The following is a 22,343-nucleotide window of genomic DNA, read 5'->3' as shown; positions in this document are numbered from 1 at the left end:
AGACAGCCTTTGTTTGCCATGCATTTCCTCCCCTCAACCTCCTAGCATCTGTCCCTACCTCCTCCCAGAAACCTCAGGCCCCAGTTTTTGGAGCTCAAATGCTATTTAGACTTCATCAATCTGGCCCTTACTAGAGTCTCACATTTTGCGGGACTCCTGCGCATGTATGTAATACATTTGCATGCCTTTTCTCCTATTCATCTGTCTGCCGTCAGTTTTATTCCAGAGACTCAAATTATGGAAACTTCGGAGAATAAAGGGAATGTTTAAAACTTCTACACTGACAAAAAGTTAATTCGATTACTACTGAATTAATGGGAGAATTGATTGCTTTGAAGGAATCCTCCCCATCCGTAACAAAAAAACAAAAACTCAATCCCTATGGGGAAAGATTGACAAAATCAACTATTTAATACAACTTGGTACACACTTGAAAATAATATCAAGATGCAAGGATGGCCACATACTGGGGGAGAACCTCAACTTTGCTCACATCCTTCTTGGCTGTGAGGCAGGCCAAGGCTCCTGGAGAGGAAGTGGGGAAGCCTAGGGCATTTGCCAAAGCCTGTGAGGTCAGGTTGGCTGGGAGGCAGCTTGGGCCCCTTGGCCCCAGGCAAGGTTCAATCAACTCTCCACCCCAATGGCTTCTGTTTGGGCCAGGGCCACCCAGGCTCCTCATGCTTGGGCAGGCATCTCTGGAATGTGCCATCCCAACCCCCCCGCGGGCACACAGTCCTGCTGTGGGCCTTCTCCCCTGCTATATATCATAAGGTTATTGAGCCACAGTTTCCTTATGTATACGTGGAGGACACTGGCTTCTTGATTATCTCTGAGTACCTCCTGTGTGCAAAGCATGTGGTGTTGGTGATAAGGCAGTGATGAAGACAAAACGTGTGCCCAGTGGAGTTTTTTTGTTGAGACAGGGTCTCACTCTGTTGCCCAGGCTGGAGTGCAGTGGTACAATCTTGGCTCACTGCAACCTCTGCCTCCCAGGCTCAAGCGATTCACCTGCCTCAGCCTCCCAAGTAGCTGGGATTACAGGCGCCTGCCACTACACCTCAACTTGGCTAATTTTTTTTGTATTTTGAGTAGAGATGGGGTTTCACCATGTTGGCCAGGCTGGTCTTGAACTCATGACCTCAAATGATCCAACTACCTTGGCCTCCCAAAGTACTGGAATTACAGGCATGAGCCACCGTGCCTGGCCCATGTTTGTTTGTTTTTGAGACAGGGTCTCTCACACTCTCTTATCCAGGCTGGAGTGCAGTGGCGCGATCACTGCTCACTGCAGCCTCGACCTCCTAGGCAGCCTCCCATCTCAGCCTCCCAAGTAGCTGGGACTACAGATGTGCACCACCACACCCGGCTAACTTTTGTGTTATTTGTAGAGACAGGGTCTACCTATGTTGTCCAGACTGGTCTAAAACTCCTAGGCACAAGCATTCCTCCCTCCTCAGCCTCCTAAAGTGTTGGGATTACAGGCATGAGCCGCCATGCCTGGCCCCAAAGAGGGTGATGGGAGTAGGGGCCAGAAGACAAAATGAATAAACATGCAAGATAACTTCAAGTCAAGTGCTATAAAGAAAACAGGTCGGCTGGGTGCGGTGGCTCACGCCTGTAGTCCCAGCACTTTGGGAGGCCGAAGCGGGCGGATCACGAGGTCAGAAATTCAAGACCAGTCTGGCCAGCATGGTGAAACCCCGTCTCTATTAACAATACAAAAAATTAGCCGGTCATGGTGAAAGGAATGAGGCACATCCCCCATATATCTCTCAACTTCCTGAGCCCAGCACAAACACATTCCTCCATATTTCTTTCAAACTTCAGAAAAACATCACCTGGGAGATCTCCGATAAGGAATGCTAAATGTATAATGTTAACCAATTGTAATGCTGTAACCGAGAGAATTACCTTGTTCCCTGTAACTTTACATATCCTGTTTACATCGGGCTATAAAAAGCAAGCACTCGCATTGTTCGAGGCCCTCTTGTATGCTGTGGAATGGAGGGACCAAGTTCGAACTTGTAGTAAAGATCCTTGCCACTTGGCTTTGACTCTGGACTCTGGTGGTCTTCTTTGGGGAACAAACGGTCTGGGTATAACAATGGTGGTGTGTGCCTGTAGTCCCAGCTACTCAGGAGACTGAAGTAGGAGAATTGCTTGAACCTGGCAGGCGGAGGTTGCAGTGAGCCAAGATTATGCCACTGCACTCCAGCCTGGGTCACAGAGCAAGACTCCGTCTCAAAGAAAGGAAACGAAAGGGAAAGGAAAGAGAAAGGAAAGGAGAAAAGAGAAGAGAAAAGAAAGAAAAGAAAAGAAGAAAACAAAACAAAACAGGGCAAGGCACGGTGGCTCACTCTAGTAATCTCAATACTTCCGAAGGCTGAGAGTGGAGGATCTCTTGAGGCCAAGAGTTAGCAACCAACTTGTGCAACACAGGGAGATCACGTCTCTATTTTGAAAAAAAAAAAAAAAAAGTAAGTTGTGCAAAGGGGAAGAAGGGGACGCATGGGGAGGCATGGAGGATTCCAGGGGAGGATGGCCTGGAATGAGGCCCAACCAAAAGGGAGCAGAAGTCGGCAACACAGATACCTAGCTTTTTCTCCAGGACTGCTCCTAGTCTCAGCATCTGAGGCCTGAGGAGGAGTGGGGACTTCTTTACTCTTTCCCTCTAGAGCAGAGGGTCTGGAAGGATAGAAAATTCAATCTAGGGCTGGGTGCGGTGGCTCATGCCTGTAATCCCAGCAATTTGGGAGGCTGTGGTGGGCGGATCACCTGAGGTCAGGAGTTCCAGACCAGCCTGGCCAACATGGCAAAATCCCATCTCTACTAAAAATACAAAAACTAGCCAGGCATGGTGGAGCATGCCTGTAATCTCAGTTACTCAGGGGGCTGAGGCAGGAGAATCACTCGAAGCTTGGAGGTGGAGGTTGCAGTGAGCCGAGATCACACCACTGCACTCCAGCCTGGGCAACAGAGCAAGACTTCATCTCAAAAAAAGAAAAAAGAAAAAGAAAATTCAGTCCGGTCTTGGGTTTGGGGCCAGTGCCTGTTCTCTCCTCCCTAACCTTCACCCTTCCTCCTTAGGAAGGATGGGCAGGTCCCATCTTTTCCCCTTCCCCCCTTCCCCCCTTCCCCCCTTGGACAGCGACCAACAGAGGGCGGCAGGGTAGGGCTGGACCCCCTCGTCCACAGAACCGAATTCTGTTGAATACCCAGTGGGCAGATTAAGTTCGGGACATGGGGACCAGCAAGGCCGGGACGGGAAAGCCGAGTTTTCTGTTTTTTTGAAGCGGAGTCTCGCTTTGTCGCCCAGGCTGGAGTGCAATGGCATGATCTCGGCTCACTGCAACCTCCGCCTCTCGGGTTCAAGCGATTATCCTGCCTCAGTCTCCCAAGGAGCTGGGACTATGAGACTACAGGTGCCCGCCAACCTCGCCCGGCTAATTTTTGTATTTTTAGTAGAGACGGGGTTTCACCGTGTTAGCCAGGATGGTCTCCATCTCCTGACCTCGTGATCCGCCCACCTCGGCCTCCCAAAGTGCCGGGATTACAGGCGTGAGCCACCGCGCCCGACCTGGAGTTTTCTTTTTTTAAGCATCACTTGGTATTTCAAGAGCGCATCGCGGACACAGCCCAGCTACCCCGCTCACGGCCCCCGCGCCGCCCTCACTGAGCTGGGCGGGCAGCGCTGTAGGCGTAACCACTCCGGGCTTCTGACCCGGGAGCCGGGCGCTGGGTTGAGGGCGGGGCCGACGCCTCCTCTGCCGGGTGGGGAACCCGCCCGCCGGCGAGGAGCGGTCGCGGCTAGCGGCTTCCGTCGACTGGGAGGCCCGCGGCCCGGCCGGTGGGACTCGGAACCTGGAGGCGACTAGGCGCGACCCCCCAGAGGACTACAGGCGCGGCTTTTCAGGCCATCGCCCTGTTCACGCGGGCGACTCCACTCGGCACGCGCGGCGGGGAGGCTCGGCGGCCGGACGCAAAGCTGCGGGCTCGTGGGACGGCCACCCCTCCACGAAACCGCCAGTGGGCGGGCCCGGGCCGCCGATCGACCGCCGTGGCTTCCGGTTCCGATGACAGTGGCGCCGGAAGCCGGGGCCGGGGCTGCGGGGCGAGGTGAGAGCGCGCGGGCTTGGGGCCGGCAGGTGCGGGCCGAGGGCGGGCACGGCGGCCGGCAGAGCTGAGGCGCGCGGCGGGGAAAGCTCGGCCGGCCTCCCGGGTCCCAGCCTTCTCCACATTCCCTGCTACCCTCGACTAAGCCCCGGACAATCTGCCCTTGGGCTTGTTCTCTTCTCAGTTATCGGCCCCGGGCCGGGAGCTGGAGTCCCAGACTCAGGTCCCGGCCCAGCCCCCGAAGACCCGCCTCAGCCGGGGGAGTAGCTCGGACCCAAACGTCCCATCCTCGTGCGACCGTGCTGGGTCAGAGGTGAGCAGGTGCGGACGGGGCTCGGCAGGGCTTTGGGGCAGGGTCTTTGGAAGGATGACTAGGAGTTTCCTGTCGTGTGCATGTTAATGCGGGTCAAACTCCCAGTAGGCGCTGCTGTCCAGGGAAAATGATGGGCTTTTTCCTCCCTCCAGTTTTGGTTAATGAGAAAAGAAAGAAACTTCAAGTAGGGCTGTGTGGTAAAAAAAAAAATGGAAGAGGGCGATATGACAGGGTAACTGGTGTGTGGGTGGGGCAGAGGGGTCAGCATTAGATACTGTGGTCTAGCAGAGCGTCTCTGAAGACGTGACATTTGCGTTGAGACCCAAATTAGGAGGAAGGTATAGGAAGATATGGGGAGAGAGTGGTCCAGGCAGCGGGAACAACCAGTGCGAAGGCCCCGGGGCAGAAATCAACTGGGAGTATAGTCAGGGAACAGAAAGAAAGTTAGTGTGGCTGGAGTATGGTAAGAAAGGGAAAGAGTGGTAGGAGATGAGGTCGGAGAGTCGGGGTTTCCTCACGTAGAGCTTGTAGGTCATAGAAAGGAATGTGGAGTTTTTTCTAAGTACAGTGGAAATCTTTTGGTTTTAAGAAGAGGAGTGACATGTAGGGTGGAGAACAGATGGAGGTGGCAGCTGCAAAAGTCTAAGAATTGGCTGGGCACGGTGGTTCTCGCCTGTAATTCCAGCACTTTGGGAGGCTGAGGCTGGCAGATGGCTTGAGCTCAGCACTTCAAGACCAACCTGGCCAACATGGTGAAACCCTGTCTCTCCAAAAAGTTAGGCCTGGCGCAGTGGCTCACGCTTGTAACCCCAACACTTTGGAAGGCCGAGGCGGGAGGATCACCTGAGGCCAGGAGTTCAAGACCAGCCTGGCCAACGTGGTGAAACCCCATCTCTACTAAAAATACAAAAAACAGGTCTGGTGGCAGGTGCCTGTAATTCCAGCTACTTAGGAGACTGAGGCAGGAGAATCGCTTGAAACTGGGAAGCAAAGGTTGCCATGAGCCAAGATCATGCCACAAGACTTCATCTCAAAAACAAACAACAAAAAAATTAGCCAGGTGTGGTGGGGAGAGAGGGAAGAATAGGGACAAAAGGGAATACATAAATAAATACAAAGGAGAAACGGCCCTGCATGGACCAATTAAATGTGTCATAAACTCAGGAGTGTTCATGGGGGGTTACATGGTGTACTTGTAGTGCCAGCTTCTTGGGGTGGGGGGCTGAGGTGAGAGGATCACTTGAGCCCAGGAGGTCGAGGCTGCAGCGAGCCCTGATTGTACCACAGCACTCTGGCCTGGGCAACAGATTGAGACCCTGTCTCTCTCTCTCTTTTTTTTTTTTTTTTTAAATTTTTAAGCAACCCTATTAACTGAAGAGACCCTGCCTCAAAAAAAAAAAGCATTAGGAATTGAGTCAATGGAGGTTGTCTAATCTTTGTCAGGCAAAAGGGACCTTTGTGATTTGCTCAAACTTCTTTTCTCCCTGCACAGGAGCCCCTTGTTTCAGGATGCCAAATACTCCAGGATAAACCTCCGTGCATGCCATCATGGAGATTTAATATTTCACTCATGTCTCTTTTTACCCACTCCTGCACGTTTGAGCTCAGGCTCTCTAGGGCGAAGTTACGAAATGGATGTGTCATTTAATCAGCAAATGTGTTGTTGTTGTTGTTGTTGTTTTTGAGACGGAATTTTTGCTCTTGTTGCCCAGGCTGGAGTGCAATGATGTGGTCTTGGCTCACTGCAACCTCCACCTCCCGGTTCAAGCGATTTTCCTGCCTCAGCCACCCGAGTAGCTGGGATTACAAGCGTGCGCCACCACACCTGGGTAATTTTTGTATTTTTAGTAGAAACGAGGTTTCACCATGTTGCTCAGGCTGGTCTCAAACTCTTGACCTCAGGTGAGCCACCTGCCTCAGCCTCCCAAAGTGCTGGAATTACAAGTGTGAGCCACTGCGCCCGGCCAATCAACAAATTTTATTTTTTTTTGAGATGGAGTCTCGCACTGTCTTCCAGGCTGGAGTGCAATGGCGTGATCTCGGCTCACTGCTAGCTCTGCCTCCGGGGTTCACGCCATTCTCCTGCTCCATCCAGCCTCCGGAGTAGCTGGGACTACAGGCGCCCGCCACCTCACCCGGCTAATTTTTTGTATTTTTTTAGTAGAGATGGGGTTTCACAGTGTTAGCCAGGATGGTCTTGATCTCCTGACCTCATGGTCTGCCCACCTTGGCCTCCCAAAGTGTTGGGATTACAGGCGTGAGCCACCACGCCCGGCCCCAATCAACAAATGTTTACTGAGCATCTGCCATGGACCAGGCCCTGGTCTGGGCACCAAGCGGGAGAATGGACAAGACTGCACTCCAGCCATTGAGCAGCTCACAGACCAATGGGGGAGGCCGACGTGGACAGGCTGTTACTGTGCTGCAGTGGTTGAGGACTCAGATGGGTGTGGTATGGCCACTCCTGCCAGGTTATGAAGCAGAAAAAGAGGCAGGGAGATTTCACTGAGGGCTCAAGGGGAGGTGATAATTTAACTACAGCTTACGTACTCTATACAAAGAAGTGCAGAGGGCACTCTAAAAATAGGAACAACTTGTGCAAAGGAAGCAAATATGTAATTGCAAAGGGCTTATATGTCAACCATGGCAGTGTTGGGCACAGGTAACAGGATCTGGTGTGTGTTTCGGAGGGTCATCCTGGTGGATAATTTCTGTATATGTGAGACCTTGGGGAGGAAGGCTTAGGACCAGTGGACATGAAATTTCAATCATCAGTACTTCTATTAATCATGAAGTTTGTAAAGACAAACACAATTCCTTGTGCCTGGTGAAGATGATTGACTATGATTCAGGCGGAGTGGCTTGCTCTGGACAGACTGAATTAACTTCCTGGATTTTTTGGATAGAATACCCGCAAACAGTTCTGTTTTCTCAGTTCACTTATTTTATTTTTAAAAATTTGGCCAGGTGATTTGGCTCACATGTGTAATCCCAGCGCTTTGGGAGGCCAAGGCAGGTGGATCACTTGAGGCTAGGAGTTTGAGACCAGCCTGGCCCAAATGGCGAAACCCCGTCTTTACTAAAAATACAAAAATGAAAAAAAAAAAAAAATGAGCCAGGTGTGGTGGCGCACCTGTAATCCCAGCTACTTGGGAAACCAAGGCATGAGAATTGCTTGAACCCAGGAGGTGGAGGTTGCCAGTGAGCCAAGATAGTGCCACTGTACTCCAGCCTGGGCAACAGAGCAAGACCGTCTCCAAATAACACAAACAAAAAAAGTACTGAGTTAATCACACTCCTCAGGGTGACACTTACTGGTCCATGCAGGGCCTTTTTCTCCTTTGTATTTATATTCCCTGTTGTCCCTATTCTTCCCCCATCTTCTCACCACAGGAAACCATTCTGATGTGTTTGGTGTATATCTTCTTTTTGTTTTTTTTGAGACAGGGTCTCACTCTGTTGCTCAGGCTGGAGTGCAGTGGCATAATCATGACTCACTGCAGCCTTGACGTCCCGGGCTCAAGCAATCCTCCCTCTCACCTCAGCCTTCTGAGTAGCTGGGACCACAGGCATGTGCCACCATGCCCAGGTAAATCTGCCATGTTGCCCAAGCTAGTCTCAAACTCTTGAGCTTAGCAGTCTGCCCGCCTTGACCTCCCAAAATGCTGAGATTACAGATGCGAGCCACTGCTCCTGGCCTATATGCATGCATATATATATATAATTTTTTTTTTTTTTTTTTTTTTTTGAGACGGAGTCCTGCTCTGTCTCCCAGGCTGGAGCAGTGGTGCAATCTCGGCTCACTGCAAGCTCCACCTCCCGGGTTCACATCACTCTCCTGTCTCAGCCTCCCGAGTAGCGGGGACTACAGGAGCCCACCACCACACCCGACTAATTTTTTTTTTTTTTTTTTTGAGACGGAGTCTCGCTCTGTCGCCCAGGCTGGAGTGCAGTGGCCGGATCTCAGCTCACTGCAAGCTCCACCTCCTGGGTTTATGCCATTCTCCTGCCTCAGCCTCCCGAGTGGCTGGGACTACAGGCACCCACCACCTCGCCCGGCTAGTTTTTTGTATTTTTTAGTAGAGACGGGGTTTCACCGTGTTAGCCAGGATGGTCTCGATCTCCTGATCTCGTGATCCGCCCGTCTCGGCCTCCCAAAGTGCTGGGATTACAGGCTTGAGCCACCGCGCCCGGCCAATTTTTTGTATTTTTTTAGTAGAGACGGGGTTTCACCGTGTTAGCCAGGATGGTCTCGATCTCCTGACCTCGTGATCCTCCCGTCTCAACCTCCCAAACTGCTGGGATTACAGATGTGAGCCACCATGCCCGGGTGCATATATTTTTAATTTACATAAATGGATTCTGCCTAGACCTCATTTTTTTCCACCTCAGTGCCATGTGTGGATCTTACTGATGTTGCTCTGGGTATATTTGGGATGCATTTTCTAAATGTTCCACAGGTTTCCATAGATGCATCCCCCACATTTTACTTACTTACTTGATTCCTCTAGTGATGAGGTCCCTAGATTGTTTCCTACTCCTTGCCACAATGCAATCCTGTACCATCTCCTTCCTCAACTTTGTAAATACAATTTTATTGCTTCTCATAAAGGCAATTTTATTGCCTTTTGGCTAAGATCAAGTGTAGTAAATACAATTTCAAGATGCTGATTTGAGCTTGCCTTTGATAAGCCTGGTAGCTCTTGGGGTCTGACAGGCCGGATTGTTTGACCTTCATGAGGTCCTGGCTTTTTTGAGCCATGTTTATTTTTGATAAATATATCAAAATGTTTGATATGTTTATTTTTGAAAAATTGTGATTCTAGTTCCCAGACACTCTTGGCCAACATTCTAGTGTCCTGCCGTCTTCCCTGGTTGATCATTCTCATGAGCTCTGTGGTTAATTTTCTGTTTCTCGTCGTCATTAATGGTTGCTGTACACTCATTCCAACACAGATATTTGCTGCTTTCCTTTCCTAGTGAAACAGTGGCCTGTGAAGCTGGTCCTGGGAGTGCCTGTGATGTGAAGTACTTAGAGAAGGACTCCCAGGTCAGAGCCAGACTGTCTGGCTTCAGTTCCCAGCTCCTCCACTTCCCAGATGCCTGACCTTGGGCCACTGATTTAATCTTTGTGTCTCATTTTCTCATCTGCAAAGTGGGTCTAATCATCGTACCTACCTCATAGTGTTTTCATGAGCATTAGGTAAACGAATTAATGTATGCAGTCATTAGAGCAGTGCCTGGCACATAACAGGCTCCTATTTGGAATGTCAGCTGTTAATAATAGCAATAATAATAATTACATCATTTCAGATAGGAGACCCTGTTATATTTTGCCATAATGGGTCACATCCAGTTGCAGGATGTTTGTACAGAAGGGATGGGGGGGGCGGCTTAGCTTCTGGACTCCATGACTATAGATTCCAGTGTAATAGCATTAGCTGTAAGGAAAGAGGGAATAAACACAGCCCCCAAGGCCCTGGGTGCCATTTCACTGTCACTTGTTCCCTGTCAGGTTGGGTGACAGTGGCTACTGATGGGCCAAGGTGCTGAGGCTGGGACTCATGCTGGTGGGAATGAGTGAAGAGAGCCTGTGAAACTGGGAAGATCTTGGTGGTCACCTTGGACATAAGATTCTCTTTCTCTTTGTGATGTTCCTCCGTACCCTTCTTGAGAATGGGCACTGGGCTAGATTTGAATCTTTCAGAGGGAAATGTGACAGAACCCTCTCATTTCAAATCTCATAGATGGAAGGATGGGGAAGGAAATCACCTGTGTCACAGACATTCTGAGATTTGCCCACATGTTCAGTGTCAAAGGCTGCTCTGAAATGGAAAGAAGCAGTGGCCCAGGGTAGAAAGGACAAGGAAGGAAGCCCCAGTGGTAGGGAGAAGAGATAGGACAAGAAAAGTCAACTTTCTTTCAATGGTATAATGAGGAGGGAAGGTGGTGTTGCAGCAAGAGAGGTTCTGGTCTGGTTGGGGAGGCAGGCCCAGTGACCAAAACTGAAATAGAAGGGTGCAAAGTGAGAGTAGAGGGAGCTAGGTGGGCACAGGCTAGAGACAGCTGCTGAAGATGCTGACGTCTGAGCTAACTCAGAAGTGATGGGCCAGCCTCTCAAGTAGTCGAGGAGGTAAGGGTGATAGAGAGCAGGCCCCGTGAGGAAGCAGCATGTACCAGGGCACGGGGCTATGAGAGAGCAAGGGTTCTGTGCCTGTCAGGTGCGCAGCGGGTGAGGTTGAGGCAGGGGTGGTAGGCAAGCCCGTCAGGCCGGCATGGTTGGCAGTTATTCCCCAAGCTGTGTTTCCAAATATCAGCCACTCAAGGACGGCCTTTATGGCTTATGTTACTATAGTACATGGAAAAGCAGTTCCTTTAACTGTAAGAATGTGGCCATAATGACTCTACGAAAATACATGGGCCAGGCATGGTGGCTCATGCCTATAATCCCGGCACTTTGAGAGGCGAAGGCAGAAAGATTGTTTGAGCCCCAGGAGTTGGAGACCAGCCGGGACAACACAGGGAGACCCCGTCTCTACAAAAGAAAATTTTAAATTAGACAGGTGTGGAAGCACATTCCTGTGGTCCCAGCTAGTCAGGAGGCTAACGTGGGAGAATCCCTTGGGCCTGGGGGGTGAAGGTGGCCATGAGCTGAGATTGTGCCACTGCACTCCAGCCAGGGCAACAGAACAAGAGCCTGTCTCAAAAAAAGGAAATACACACATGTAATATGACGTTATGCAGTATGTGGATTTCTAGTTAGATAGTATTGCCAGCTAAGGGCTCTGTGAGGCCTGCTATCTGTTCTGATTTAAAAGGGAATGAACAAAGATTAAGGCATGAAAAGAGTTGAAAATGGAATAATTTTCTCATCATGATTCAGAAAAACCCCGTCCTCACACCAGCCTGCATCCTCCACTGGAATGAGGAGATGGGATGTTACATGCTTACATGCTTACCAAAACATAGGGAACATTGATGCATGATGTGGGAATGGTAAGAGGGATCTGAAGAGGTGGTCTGAGCACCCTGCCTGCCATGCCACCGTGGCCCAGATGGGGCCTGACCCAGCTGACCCTCCCCAGGCTGAGGCCACCATGGAGCAGTGTGCGTGCGTGGAGAGAGAGCTGGACAAGGTCCTGCAGAAGTTCCTGACCTACGGGCAGCACTGCGAGCAGAGCCTGGAGGAGCTGCTGCACTACGTGGGCCAGCTGCGGGCTGAGCTGGCCAGTGCAGGTGGGTGGCCACCCTTGCAAGTGCCCTGCGACAGCCTCCCTGAGGACATGGGAGACCCGAAGCTACTGAGTGACAGGGTTCCGGAAGGACGATGATGAGGATGTTGGTACCAGCATCTCTAGGCCTCCTTGAAACCGGGTAATGACAGTCTCTGAACTGTTTCAAAAAGCCCAACAGAAATGATTAATTTACCTGAGATGATTCCCATTTACATTTTGTTTTCAACTTACTTTTCTGTTTTTAACTTTTTTTCTTTTCATTTTATAATTTTGTGTGTGTGTGTGGAGACAATGTCTATGTTGCCTAGGCTGGTCTTGAACTCCTAGGGGCTCAAGTGATCCTCCTGCCTCAGCCTCCCTAAGTGCTGGGATTATATGTGTGAGCCACCATGCCTGGCCGATTTTTAGCTTTTAAGGTTTTAAAGATAATTTTAAATTTAGAGACCAGTTCCAAGAATAGTATAAAGAACTGATATATACCCTTTACTTGGATTCACCAACTGCTCATATGTTGCCATATTTGCCGCTATCATTACTTTTTAACCATTTGAAAATAAGTTGTAGATAACATAGCCCCAAGCCTTCAGTGTGTATTTCTTAAAATCAAGGGCAGTCTCTTGCATAAAAACAGCGTACTTATTAGAACCCAGAAATTGCCAGGCATGGTGGCTCATGCCTGTAATCCCAGCACTTCGGGAGCCCAAGGCGGACAGATCACCTGAGGTTAGGAGTTTAAGACCAGCCTGGCCAACATGGCAAAACCCCTTCTCTACTAAAAATACAAAACTTAGCTGGGCATGGTGGTGGGCTGCAGTGAGCAGAGGTCACGCCACTGCACTCCAACCTGGCCAACAGAGTGAGACTCCATCTCAAAAAAACAAAATAAATAAATAAATAAATAAATCCAAGAAATGAAACATTGATATAATATTACCTAGTAACTATACTTCACATTCTTTTTTTTTTTTTTTTTTTTTTTTTTTGAGATGGAGTCTCACTGTTGCTCAGGCTGGGGTGCAGTGGTGTGATCTCACCTCAGCTGCAACCTCCACCTCCCAGGTTCAAGCGATTCTCGTGCCTCAGCTTCCCGAGTAGCTGGGATTAAAGGTGCACACCACCACCTGCAGCTAATTTTTGTATTTTTTAGTACAGACGGGGTTTTGACATGTTGGCTAGGCTGGTCTTGAACTCCTGACCTCAAGTGATCTGCCTGCCTCAGTCTCCCAAAGTGCTAGGATTACAGGTGTGAGCCACCACACCCAGCCAGTGTAATTCACATTTCAATTTTGCCATTGTTCCAGGAATTTTTTTTTTTTTTTTTTGAAACAGAGTTTTGTTCTCATTGCCCAGGCTGGAGTGCAATGGTGCAATCTTGGCTCACTGCAACCTCTGCCTCCCAGGTTCAAGCGATTCTCCTGCTTCAGCCTCCCAAGTTGCTGGGATTACAGGCCTGTACCACCATGCCTGGCTAATTTTTTTTTTTTTTTTTTTGTATTTTTAGTAGAGATGGGGTTTTGCCACGTTAGCCAGGCTGGTCTCAAACTCCTGACCTCAGGTGATCCACCTGCCTTGGCCTCCCAAAGTGCTGGGATTACAGGTGTGAGCCACCATGCCTGGCTGTCCCAGGAATTTTCATAAAGCATTTTGATTTCCAGTCCAGGAACCAATCCAAGACACACTTCATTTCGTTTCTCCTGTCTAATCTTTAGTTTTTTTAATCTGGGACATTTCTTCTGTCTTCCTTTATCTTTCATGACATTGGTATTTTTGAAGCATTAAAGCCAATTTTGCAGAACATCTCTCAATTTGGAGTTGTCTGATGTTTTCTCATTACTTAGGTTTTGCATTTTTGGCAGGAGTACTTCAGAAGTGATTTGTTTCTCAGTGCATCACATTGGAAGACACAAGATGTTGGTTTATTGCATTATTGCTGTTGTTCACTTTTATTTTGGAGACAAGGTCTCACTTTGTTGCCCAGGCTGGAGTGCAGTGGCGTGATCTTGGCTCACTGCAGCCTTGACCTCCTGGGCTCAAGTGATCCTACCACCTCAGCCTCAGGAGTAGCTGGGACCACAGCAATACACTACCACGCCCAGCTAATTTTTTTTTATTGTAGAGATGGGGTCTCCCAGGGTGGTGTTGAACTCCTGGGTTCAAGTGATCCTCCCGTGTAGCCTCCCAAAGTGCTGGGATTATGATCCACTGCACCTGGCCTGATCTTCACTTTGACCACTTAGTTAAGATGGTATCTGCTAAGTTTTTCCACTGTAAAGTTCCTAATTTTTCTTTGTAATCACTAAGTAGTTTGTGGGCTGTAATCCTAGCACTTTGGGAGGCTGAGGCGGGCAGATCACTGGAGCCCAGGAGGTCAAGACCAGCCTGGTCAACATGGCAAAACCAATTAGCCAGGCATGGTGGCACATGCCTGTAGTCCCAGCTACTTAGGAGGCTGAGGCATGAGAATCTCTTGAACCCAGGAGGCAGAGGTTGCAGTGAGCCAAGATTGCACCACCGCACTCCAGCATGGGTGACAGAACGAGACTGTCTCAAAAAAAAAAAACAAAACAAAACACATACAACCGGTGGTATGTGGGGAGATACTTTGATAACATATAAATGTCCTGTTCTTTACCAAATTTCAGCCTCTACTAGTTTTATTATCCATTAATGATTGTTGTATGAATTATTACTAAGCTGTCTGCAACATGGTGATTTTTCCTGCTTTGTCATTCTTTATACATTTATTTGTTGGGATTCAACTGTAAAGCTTTCCCTTCTCCTTTCATTATTATCACTTCACACTCATATTCTTATTGTATTCAATAGGTTATAATCCATTACGGTTATTTAATGTAATGTTCAAATTGTCTTAGGTCTGACCAGAGGGAGTCCCTGGTTCCTATGTCTTTTTTAAAAACTGAGCTACAATTCACTTACCATTAAACTCACTCTTTTAAAGTACAACTCTGGCCGGGTGCAGTGGCTCATGCCTGTGATCCCAGCACTTTGGGAGGCTGAGGCAGGTGGATCACCTGAGGTCAGGAGTTTGAGACCAGCCTGGCCAACATGATGGAAAACCCTGTCTCTACTAAAAATACAAAAATTAGCTGGGCATGGTGTCGCATACCTGTAACCCCAGCTACTCGAGAGGCTGAGGCAGGAGAATCGCTTGAACTCGAGAGGTAGAGGTTGCAGTGAGCCAAGATTGCGCCACTGCACTCCAGCCTGAGCGACAGAGCAAGACTCTGTATCCAAATAAATAAATAAAGTATAACTCTGGATGGGCATGGTGGCTCATGTCTGTAGTCCTGGCACTTTGGGAAGCTGAGGCAGGTAGATCGCTTGAGTCTAGGAATTCGAGACCAGTTTGGGTAACATGGTAACCCCATCTACCAAAAATACAAGTATTAGCCAGTCTCATAACCCGGTCTTAAAATACATACATACATACACACATACATAGATGAAAATTTAAAAAATAAAGTACAACTCAGTGCACTGTTTTCAGCATATTTACAGAATTGTACAATCTTCACCACTATCTAATTTCAGAACATTTTCATCACCCCCAGAAGAAACCTAACCCATTAACTATCTCTCCATTCCTCCCTCTCCCTAGCCTCTGGCAACCACTAATCTCTTTTTTGTCTCTATAGATCTGCCTATTTTGGACAGTTCATATAAAAGGAATCATATCACATGTGGCCTTTTGTGTCTGGCTTCTTTGATTAATATGATGTTTTCAAGGCTTATCTATGCTGTAGCCTGTATCAGCACTTCATTCCTTTCTATGGCTGAATGATAGTCCATTGTATGGATATGCCATATTCTTCCACTGATTGATGGACATTTGGGTTGTTTCCACCTTTGGGCTATTATAAATATCGCTGCTATGAATATTCACTTACAAGTGTTTGTGTGGACATATGTTTTTATTTATTTTGGTGTATACTTAGGAGTGGAATTGCTGGATCCTATGGTAACTCTATGTTTAACTTCACAGTTAAACAGAATCCTATGCATGCTGTAGTCCGTGAGTTAAAATAAACACTTGGCCCATAGTAAGTGCCAAATCATCTTCATTTCACTATAATTTTACAGATGAGGAAATGAAGGCTCCCAGAGGTGAACTGGCTTTTCCCATTTGACCAGTTCCAAGTCAGACAGTTAAAAAGTGGCAGGACCTGGAAGAGAAGCTAGTTCTTTCACCCTGGCATTTAGGGCTGCCTCCTGGGCCACGGGGCTGGCATTTAGAATAGAGGAGGTAGAGCTGAGGTCTGCTGCCAAGGCAGGTGCCCCAGTCTGCCTCCTCTGTGTCCTTATTCCACTTTCTCTGCAGCCCTCCAGGGGACCCCTCTTTCAGCCACCCTCTCTCTGGTGATGTCACAATGCTGCCGGAAGATCAAAGATACGGTGCAGAAACTGGCTTCGGACCATAAGGACATTCACAGCAGTGTATCCCGAGTGGGCAAAGCCATTGACAGGGTGAGCACGTGGCTGGCTCCAGGCCTGGGCTGGGAGTACCCTGAAGCTGGGATGTACAAGGACTCGAAGGAGAGCCAGCAAGAGTGCCCGCATCACCAGGCCCTGTCTGTCCTCCTTTGTCAGAACTTCGACTCTGAGATCTGTGGTGTTGTGTCAGATGCGGTGTGGGACGCGCGGGAACAGCAGCAGCAGATCCTGCAGATGGCCATCGTGGAACACCTGTACCAGCAGGGCATGCTCAGTGTGGCCGAGGAGCTGTGCCAGGTACAGGCGGGCCAGGCGGGCGCTGACAACCTGCCTGCTCTGCCTTTCACCTGCTAGTTTTCAGTATACGAAGTCCCTGCCATTCTTCAAATCCATTTATTTCCTAAAGGAAATCAGCGCCTCTGCCAGAAGTAGAAGGTAGCTTTAAAAACGTATATGACGAAAAGAGAAGTTACTCATTTCTAGTTAGAGTTGGTTGCCAGGCAGGGTTCAGAGCTGAGGCCTCATATCCCTTTATTGAAAAGGGAGATAGATGAGTGAAATGACAAAGTAGTACTTGTTAGGTGTTAAAGACACACTGGTGGTAAAAGTAAAGATTTTCCCTACTGTACTAGGAGGATTGAAGAGGAATAATTTTCTCGCCATGCAACTCAGTGCGTAGCCTGGGGACTGTCTCCACTGCTACGGTTGTAGGGTGGGGTTTGCAGTCCGCACTCTGGAGGTCAGCATGCCTACTCAGCCTCCCCAGGATCGAGATGGGAACAAGAGAGGCCCAAGTGGCTGGCACGAGACCAAGCTCCTCAAGCAAAGCCCAGCTCTCTCTGGCCTGTCTTTGGCGGGTGAGCTTTTATTATCTGCACAGCAGAGAACTTTGGAAACACCATCTTGCAGTGGTGGGATCTCTTCTCTCTCTCCTTGTAGGAATCAACCCTGAACGTGGACTTGGATTTCAAGCAGCCTTTCCTAGAGTTGAATCGAATCCTGGAAGCCCTGCACGAACAAGACCTGGGTCCTGCGCTGGAGTAAGGAGGCCCTTGGGTGGGCCAGCAGCACTCTGCTCTCCGACCTCTCAGGGCACAGGGCTTGACTGTGGTCTTCAGTTCACCCAGATGTACTTGACTTGCCTCCAGCCCTGTCTCAAGAGCCTCACACAGGCTTTTGGGGCCCTCCTCTCAGGTCCTAGCCCCCACCAGCTCTACACTAAACTGGCCCCTTTCTTCCCAGATGGGCCGTCTCCCACAGGCATCGCCTGCTGGAACTCAACAGCTCCCTGGAGTTCAAGCTGCACCGACTGTACTTCATCCGCCTCCTGGCAGGAGGCCCCGAGAAGCAGCTGGAGGCCCTCAGCTATGCTCGGCACTTCCAGCCCTTTGCCCAGCTGCACCAGCGGGGTGAGTGCCCAGGGGGCTGGGGTTGTGTTGCCTGGCCTGACACGTCTGGATATGGTGGGTTACATCAGGCTCCAGTCCCTGCGCCCATGCAGATGCCTCTCCCCAACTAGAAACTTCTCTGACCCCTCATTGTGTCCGGATGAACTCTAGGCTCCTCCTCTCTCGCATCTGCCATACCTTTAGTTTGTTTTTGTTGTTGTTGTTGTTGTTTTTGAGATGGAGTTTCGCTCTTACTGCCCAGGCTGGAGTGCAATGGCGCGATCTTGGCACACCGCAACCTCTGCCTCCCAGGTTCAAGCAATTCTGCCTCAGCCTCCCGAGTAGCTGGGATTACAGGCATGCACCACCACGCCTGGCTAATTTTGTATTTTTAGTAGAGGCGGGGTTTCTCCATGTTGAGGCTGGTCTTGAACACCTGACCTCAGGTGATCCGCCCGCCTCGGCCTCCCAAAGTGCTGGGATTACAGGCATGAGCCACTGCGCCTGGCCGTACCTTTAGTTTATAGCTTCAGCGCAGACCACCCAGGGTCCTCGTGCCTGCTGTGCGCCACACCACACTCAGAGCCCCGCCTGTTCTGCCTCGTGTGCCTCCCTGACATGGTTGGCCTATGGAAAAGTCCTTTAAAAAAAAAAAAAAGGCGGGGCGCGGTGGCTCACACCTGTAATCCCAGCACTTTGGGAGGCTGAGGTGGGCGGATTACGAGGTCAGGAGATCAGGACCATCCTGGCTAACACAGTGATACCCCGTAGCTACTAAAAATACAAAAAAAGCCAGGCGTTGTGGCAGGCGCCTGTAGTCTCAGCTACTGAAGCAGGAGAATGGCATGAAGCCGGGAGGCGGAGCTTGCAGCAAGCCGAGATCGCGCCACTGCACTCCAGCCTGCGCAACAGAGTGAGACTCTATCTCAAAAGAAAAAAAAAAGAAACTTGTCTGGGCGCGATGGCTCATGCCTGTAATCACAGCACTTTGGGAGGCCAAAGCAAGGGGCGAATCACTTGAGCTGGAGACCAGCCTTGGCAACATGGCGAAGCCCTGCCCCTGCTCCCATCTCTACAAAAAGGAAAATAAAAAAAACTCAATTGAGCACTCTTCCTGTCATGCTAGAATTTCCAGACCTGGAATCTGAGTCTCACCTATGCTTACGTGTAGTAACCTGTACTAACTTGTTTTTTTAGTTCCGCTCATATTTATTAAATTTTATCTCAAAATAAATATGCAAACCAAGCCATGATTTTATTTATTATTTATGAGACAAGGTCTCACTCTGTTGCCCAGGCTGGAATGCAGTGGCGTGATCCCGGCTCACTGCAACCTCCACCTCCGGGGTTCAAGCGATTCTCCTGCCTCAGCCTCCTGAGTAGCTGGGATTACAAATGCCTGACACTGGCTGGCACAATGGCTCACTCCTGTAAACCCAGAACTTTGGGAGGCCAAGGCAGGTAGATCATGAGGTCAAGAGATCAAGACCATCCTGGCCAACATGGTGAAACCCCATCTCTACTAAAAATACAAAAAATTAGCCAGGTGTGGTGGCGGGCGCCTGTAGTCCCAGCTACTCAGGAGGCTGAGGCAGGGGAATCACTTGAACCTGGGAGGCGGAGGTAACAGTGAGCTGAGATTGCGCCACTGTGCTCCAGCACTCCAGCCCTCCAGTCTGGCAACAGAGCAAGACTCCATCTCAAAAACAAAAAAACAAGTGCCTGACACCATGTCTGGCTAATTTTTATATTTTTTATTAGAGACGGGGTTTCACCATGTTGGCCAGGCTGGTCTCAAACTCCTGGCCTCATGTGATCCACCCACCTCGGCCTCCCAAAGTACTGGAATTATAGGCGTGAGCCACCACGCCCGGCCCCAAGCCATGATTTAAGTTTTAGCTACATACTGCTGCCTCTTGAAAGCTCTTAACCTGGGGTTACTCTAAATGGAGATTAGTGTGGAGACACCAGTGCCAACCTGAGGACTTATTTGATCCTTGATGCAGTTGGGGAGGAAAGAGAACTGGAAAAGAACTGTCCTCCTTCCCGATTCCACGTAGGTAATGCCTGTTCTTGTCCTGCAGAAGCAGCCTGGACTCCACCTCCCCAGTGGGTTTTACAGTCCCATTTGCCTGAGGGCATTTTCATCCCTGCTCAGTGCGCTTGGGGGCTTGGGAGCCGCTGGGCTCCGTATATGGTGCTGCACAGTCCTGCCGCCCGCTTGGGGTGGACCCAGAGCCCTGCACCCGCTGAGCTGCACCCCCTGGTTGCCTTGCAGAGATCCAGGTGATGATGGGCAGCCTGGTGTACCTGCGGCTGGGCTTGGAGAAGTCACCCTACTGCCACCTGCTGGACAACAGCCACTGGGCAGAGATCTGTGAGACCTTTACCCGGGACGCCTGTTCCCTGCTGGGGCTTTCTGTGGAGTCCCCCCTTAGCGTCAGGTACAACCCAGCCCCATGAGGACAGCACAACTGGGAGGGTGGAGAGAGAATCATTTTGCCAAGGCCCTGCCATGTGCCAGGAACAGTGCTCGGTGCTTTCAGAGACCGAAACTGGCTTTCTTAGTCATTCTTCAGGAGAGGAATTACCTGATTTTACAGTTAAACTGAGACTAGGAAGAGTTATGGCCTGAGGTCACCATGAGGTCAGTGGCATGGTCACGGTTCCCATTTTGTAAGGTCTCCTGAATGAGGTCCCTGCCTCTCTTGCACCTCACCCTGGATCACTGCAAGACGTTCCCAGCTAGCCCACGCCCCTCTGCAGCCTGCCTTCCTCATGACCTCATGTCTTCAATACCACTTGCCTTCAGGGGAGATGTGAGTGGTTGAGTAACATGTATTCAACACTGCTGCTCAGACACCTCCCTCACAGCTCAGCAACCCTGGGAGGGACAGCCACTGTGATCCTCATTCTACAGTTGAAGAAATGGAGAGTCAGGATGTGCACTCACTTGCCCAAGGCCTCACAGGGAATAAGGGGCACTTGGACCTGACCCCAGAACCGCACAGTCCACCACAGTGGACAGTTGTTACTGTGTATTTAGACTGTTTATGGAGTCTGAATACAGCACCGCAATATAGTGGACTGATTCTACGCTCATCTAATATGTGACCGTGGATTCAGGTTATAGAATGTTATTTCCCAGCAAGAACAACATTAGCACCTTAGGATGATTGTGTCGTGCAGGACTACCCTGTGCATTGTAGGGTATTTAGCATGTGAGGTTCCAGCCAGTAGGCTCCCTTCCCCATGCAGTTGTCATGAGAACGGAACCCCAGCCTCCATTTGTTAGGCGGCCTAGTTGGTAGCCACCATTATAAAGGTGTATTATGACTACACAGCAGGGTGCATCCTATAGGCAGGCTGGGGCCCTTTGGAACTGCTCGCTGTCCCCTAGTCACACCAAGGACTTTTCAGTCATTAGGGTGAGCAGATATCTGCCCCTAGAGCTATAGGAAGTCTTCCCTGTAGATACTCAAATTTTGGGGTGCATTAGAATGAGTCTCTAGAGTCAGACACACACAAGTACATATGTGGCACCTTATGAACAATGTGAGGGATCTTTGAGGACCATGCACCATTTTAGAGCCCGGTCTCAAGGTCCATGCTAAAGCATGGCGTGCTGGCCCTGTTGCCTGTCTGCTGTGGTCTGAGCCACTCTAGCCTCTGTTCCTTGTCTGCAGCTTTGCCTCTGGCTGTGTGGCGCTGCCCGTGTTGATGAACATCAAGGCTGTGATTGAGCAAAGGCAGTGCACTGGGGTCTGGAGTCACAAGGACGAGTTACCGGTGAGGCCTGGCCCGGGGAATCGTGGGCAAGAGGCACTGGGGAGGACAGCCATGACAGGAAGTGGAACTCACCTCCTTTGCTGCCCTTCCCAGATTGAGATTGAACTAGGCATGAAGTGCTGGTACCACTCCGTGTTCGCTTGCCCCATCCTCCGCCAGCAGACGTCAGATTCCAACCCTCCCATCAAGCTCATCTGTGGCCATGTTATCTCCCGAGATGCACTCAATAAGCTCATTAATGGAGGAAAGTAAGTTCCCTGTGCTCTACTCCACCTTGGCTGGGCTCTCCTACTACGCCTGAAACGTTCTTGGTTCTCCTCCCTTTACAGGCTGAAGTGTCCCTACTGTCCCATGGAGCAGAACCCGGCAGATGGGAAACGCATCATATTCTGATTCCTACCTGGAAGGAATTTTGTTGAAAGGGGTTTTCACCTGTGAGCCTTGATCTGTCTCAGTAGGGTGGTGAGCTTCAGTGGACTGTGGTTGGTTTCAGAGCACCTGGCTGAGGAGTTCCGCTGAGGGGAGGGCTGGAGCAGCCCTTTGGCAGAGACTGAGGAGGGAGATGGACCAGCCCACACCTGGCAGCCAGCTCTATGGCATAAGGAAAGGGAGATGCTGGCCTCTGTGCTCCTGCTGTCTCTTCCTGTTTTTATTTGCCCTTGACTTAGTAGCAGCCGACAGAGTGGCAAGGCACTTGGTCTTCAGCAGTAGACATCCTTCTACCCCTGCCCTCAGCCAAGTCTCTTGCTGCCATGCCAATGCTCTGTCCACCCCTTGCCCCTCGGCCCAAGGGTGTCCAGTGGTGGCCCACCTCTTCCTCCCACTGTACAGCCTCAACAGTATGTACCATCTCCCACTGTAAATAGTCCCAGTTAGAATGGAATGCCGTTGTTTTATAACTTTGAACAAATATATTCGCTGCCCTTCTCATTTCTCCTGGCCAACCTTTAGCCTCACAGACAAATGATGACCACATGTCTACCACACACAGGTACTGGGCGCGGCCTGGTGGCTGCTGCACACAGAAATGTGGCCAGCAGGTGTCCACTGTCC

General features: G+C 50.0%; 1 protein-coding gene across 7 annotated transcripts; it reads left to right on the top strand.

The window, feature by feature from the left end:
- The first annotated feature begins 3,772 nt into the window (after positions 1 to 3,772).
- Positions 3,773 to 22,220, top strand: RMND5B (required for meiotic nuclear division 5 homolog B). Of its 7 annotated transcripts, none has more exons than XM_073010454.1 (12): positions 3,773 to 4,116; positions 4,298 to 4,426; positions 6,139 to 6,255; positions 11,512 to 11,662; positions 16,001 to 16,146; positions 16,270 to 16,410; positions 17,053 to 17,153; positions 17,356 to 17,522; positions 19,780 to 19,945; positions 21,188 to 21,290; positions 21,384 to 21,538; positions 21,620 to 22,220. In XM_073010454.1, the coding sequence occupies exons 4-12, from the start codon at positions 11,524 to 11,526 to the stop codon at positions 21,681 to 21,683; spliced, it is 1,182 nt and encodes a 393-aa protein (XP_072866555.1). In that variant the 5' UTR covers positions 3,773 to 4,116; positions 4,298 to 4,426; positions 6,139 to 6,255; positions 11,512 to 11,523; the 3' UTR covers positions 21,684 to 22,220. The 7 variants fall into 7 exon arrangements, with proteins under 7 accessions (XP_072866555.1, XP_008013668.1, XP_037848636.1 ...); XM_037992708.2 differs by lacking the exon at positions 6,139 to 6,255 and adding an exon at positions 7,874 to 8,015 and having other exon boundaries at positions 3,774 to 4,116; XM_073010452.1 differs by lacking the exon at positions 6,139 to 6,255 and having other exon boundaries at positions 3,774 to 4,116.
- The last annotated feature ends 123 nt before the right edge of the window (positions 22,221 to 22,343 follow it).

This window comes from Chlorocebus sabaeus, chromosome 23, assembly GCF_047675955.1.
Source record: "Chlorocebus sabaeus isolate Y175 chromosome 23, mChlSab1.0.hap1, whole genome shotgun sequence".
In the NCBI taxonomy this organism is placed as follows: Eukaryota; Metazoa; Chordata; class Mammalia; order Primates; family Cercopithecidae; genus Chlorocebus; species Chlorocebus sabaeus.
Note: the sequence above shows the minus strand (reverse complement) of the source record. Positions and strands in the feature narration are given on the sequence as shown.

Excerpts from the sequence above, each read along its gene's own strand:
- RMND5B (XM_037992708.2), top strand. Across the intron at positions 16,411-17,052 it reads TGGCCGAGGAGCTGTGCCAG|GAATCAACCCTGAACGTGGA; the intron begins GTACAGGCGGGC and ends CTCTCCTTGTAG. Across the intron at positions 21,291-21,383 it reads GTCACAAGGACGAGTTACCG|ATTGAGATTGAACTAGGCAT; the intron begins GTGAGGCCTGGC and ends TGCCCTTCCCAG.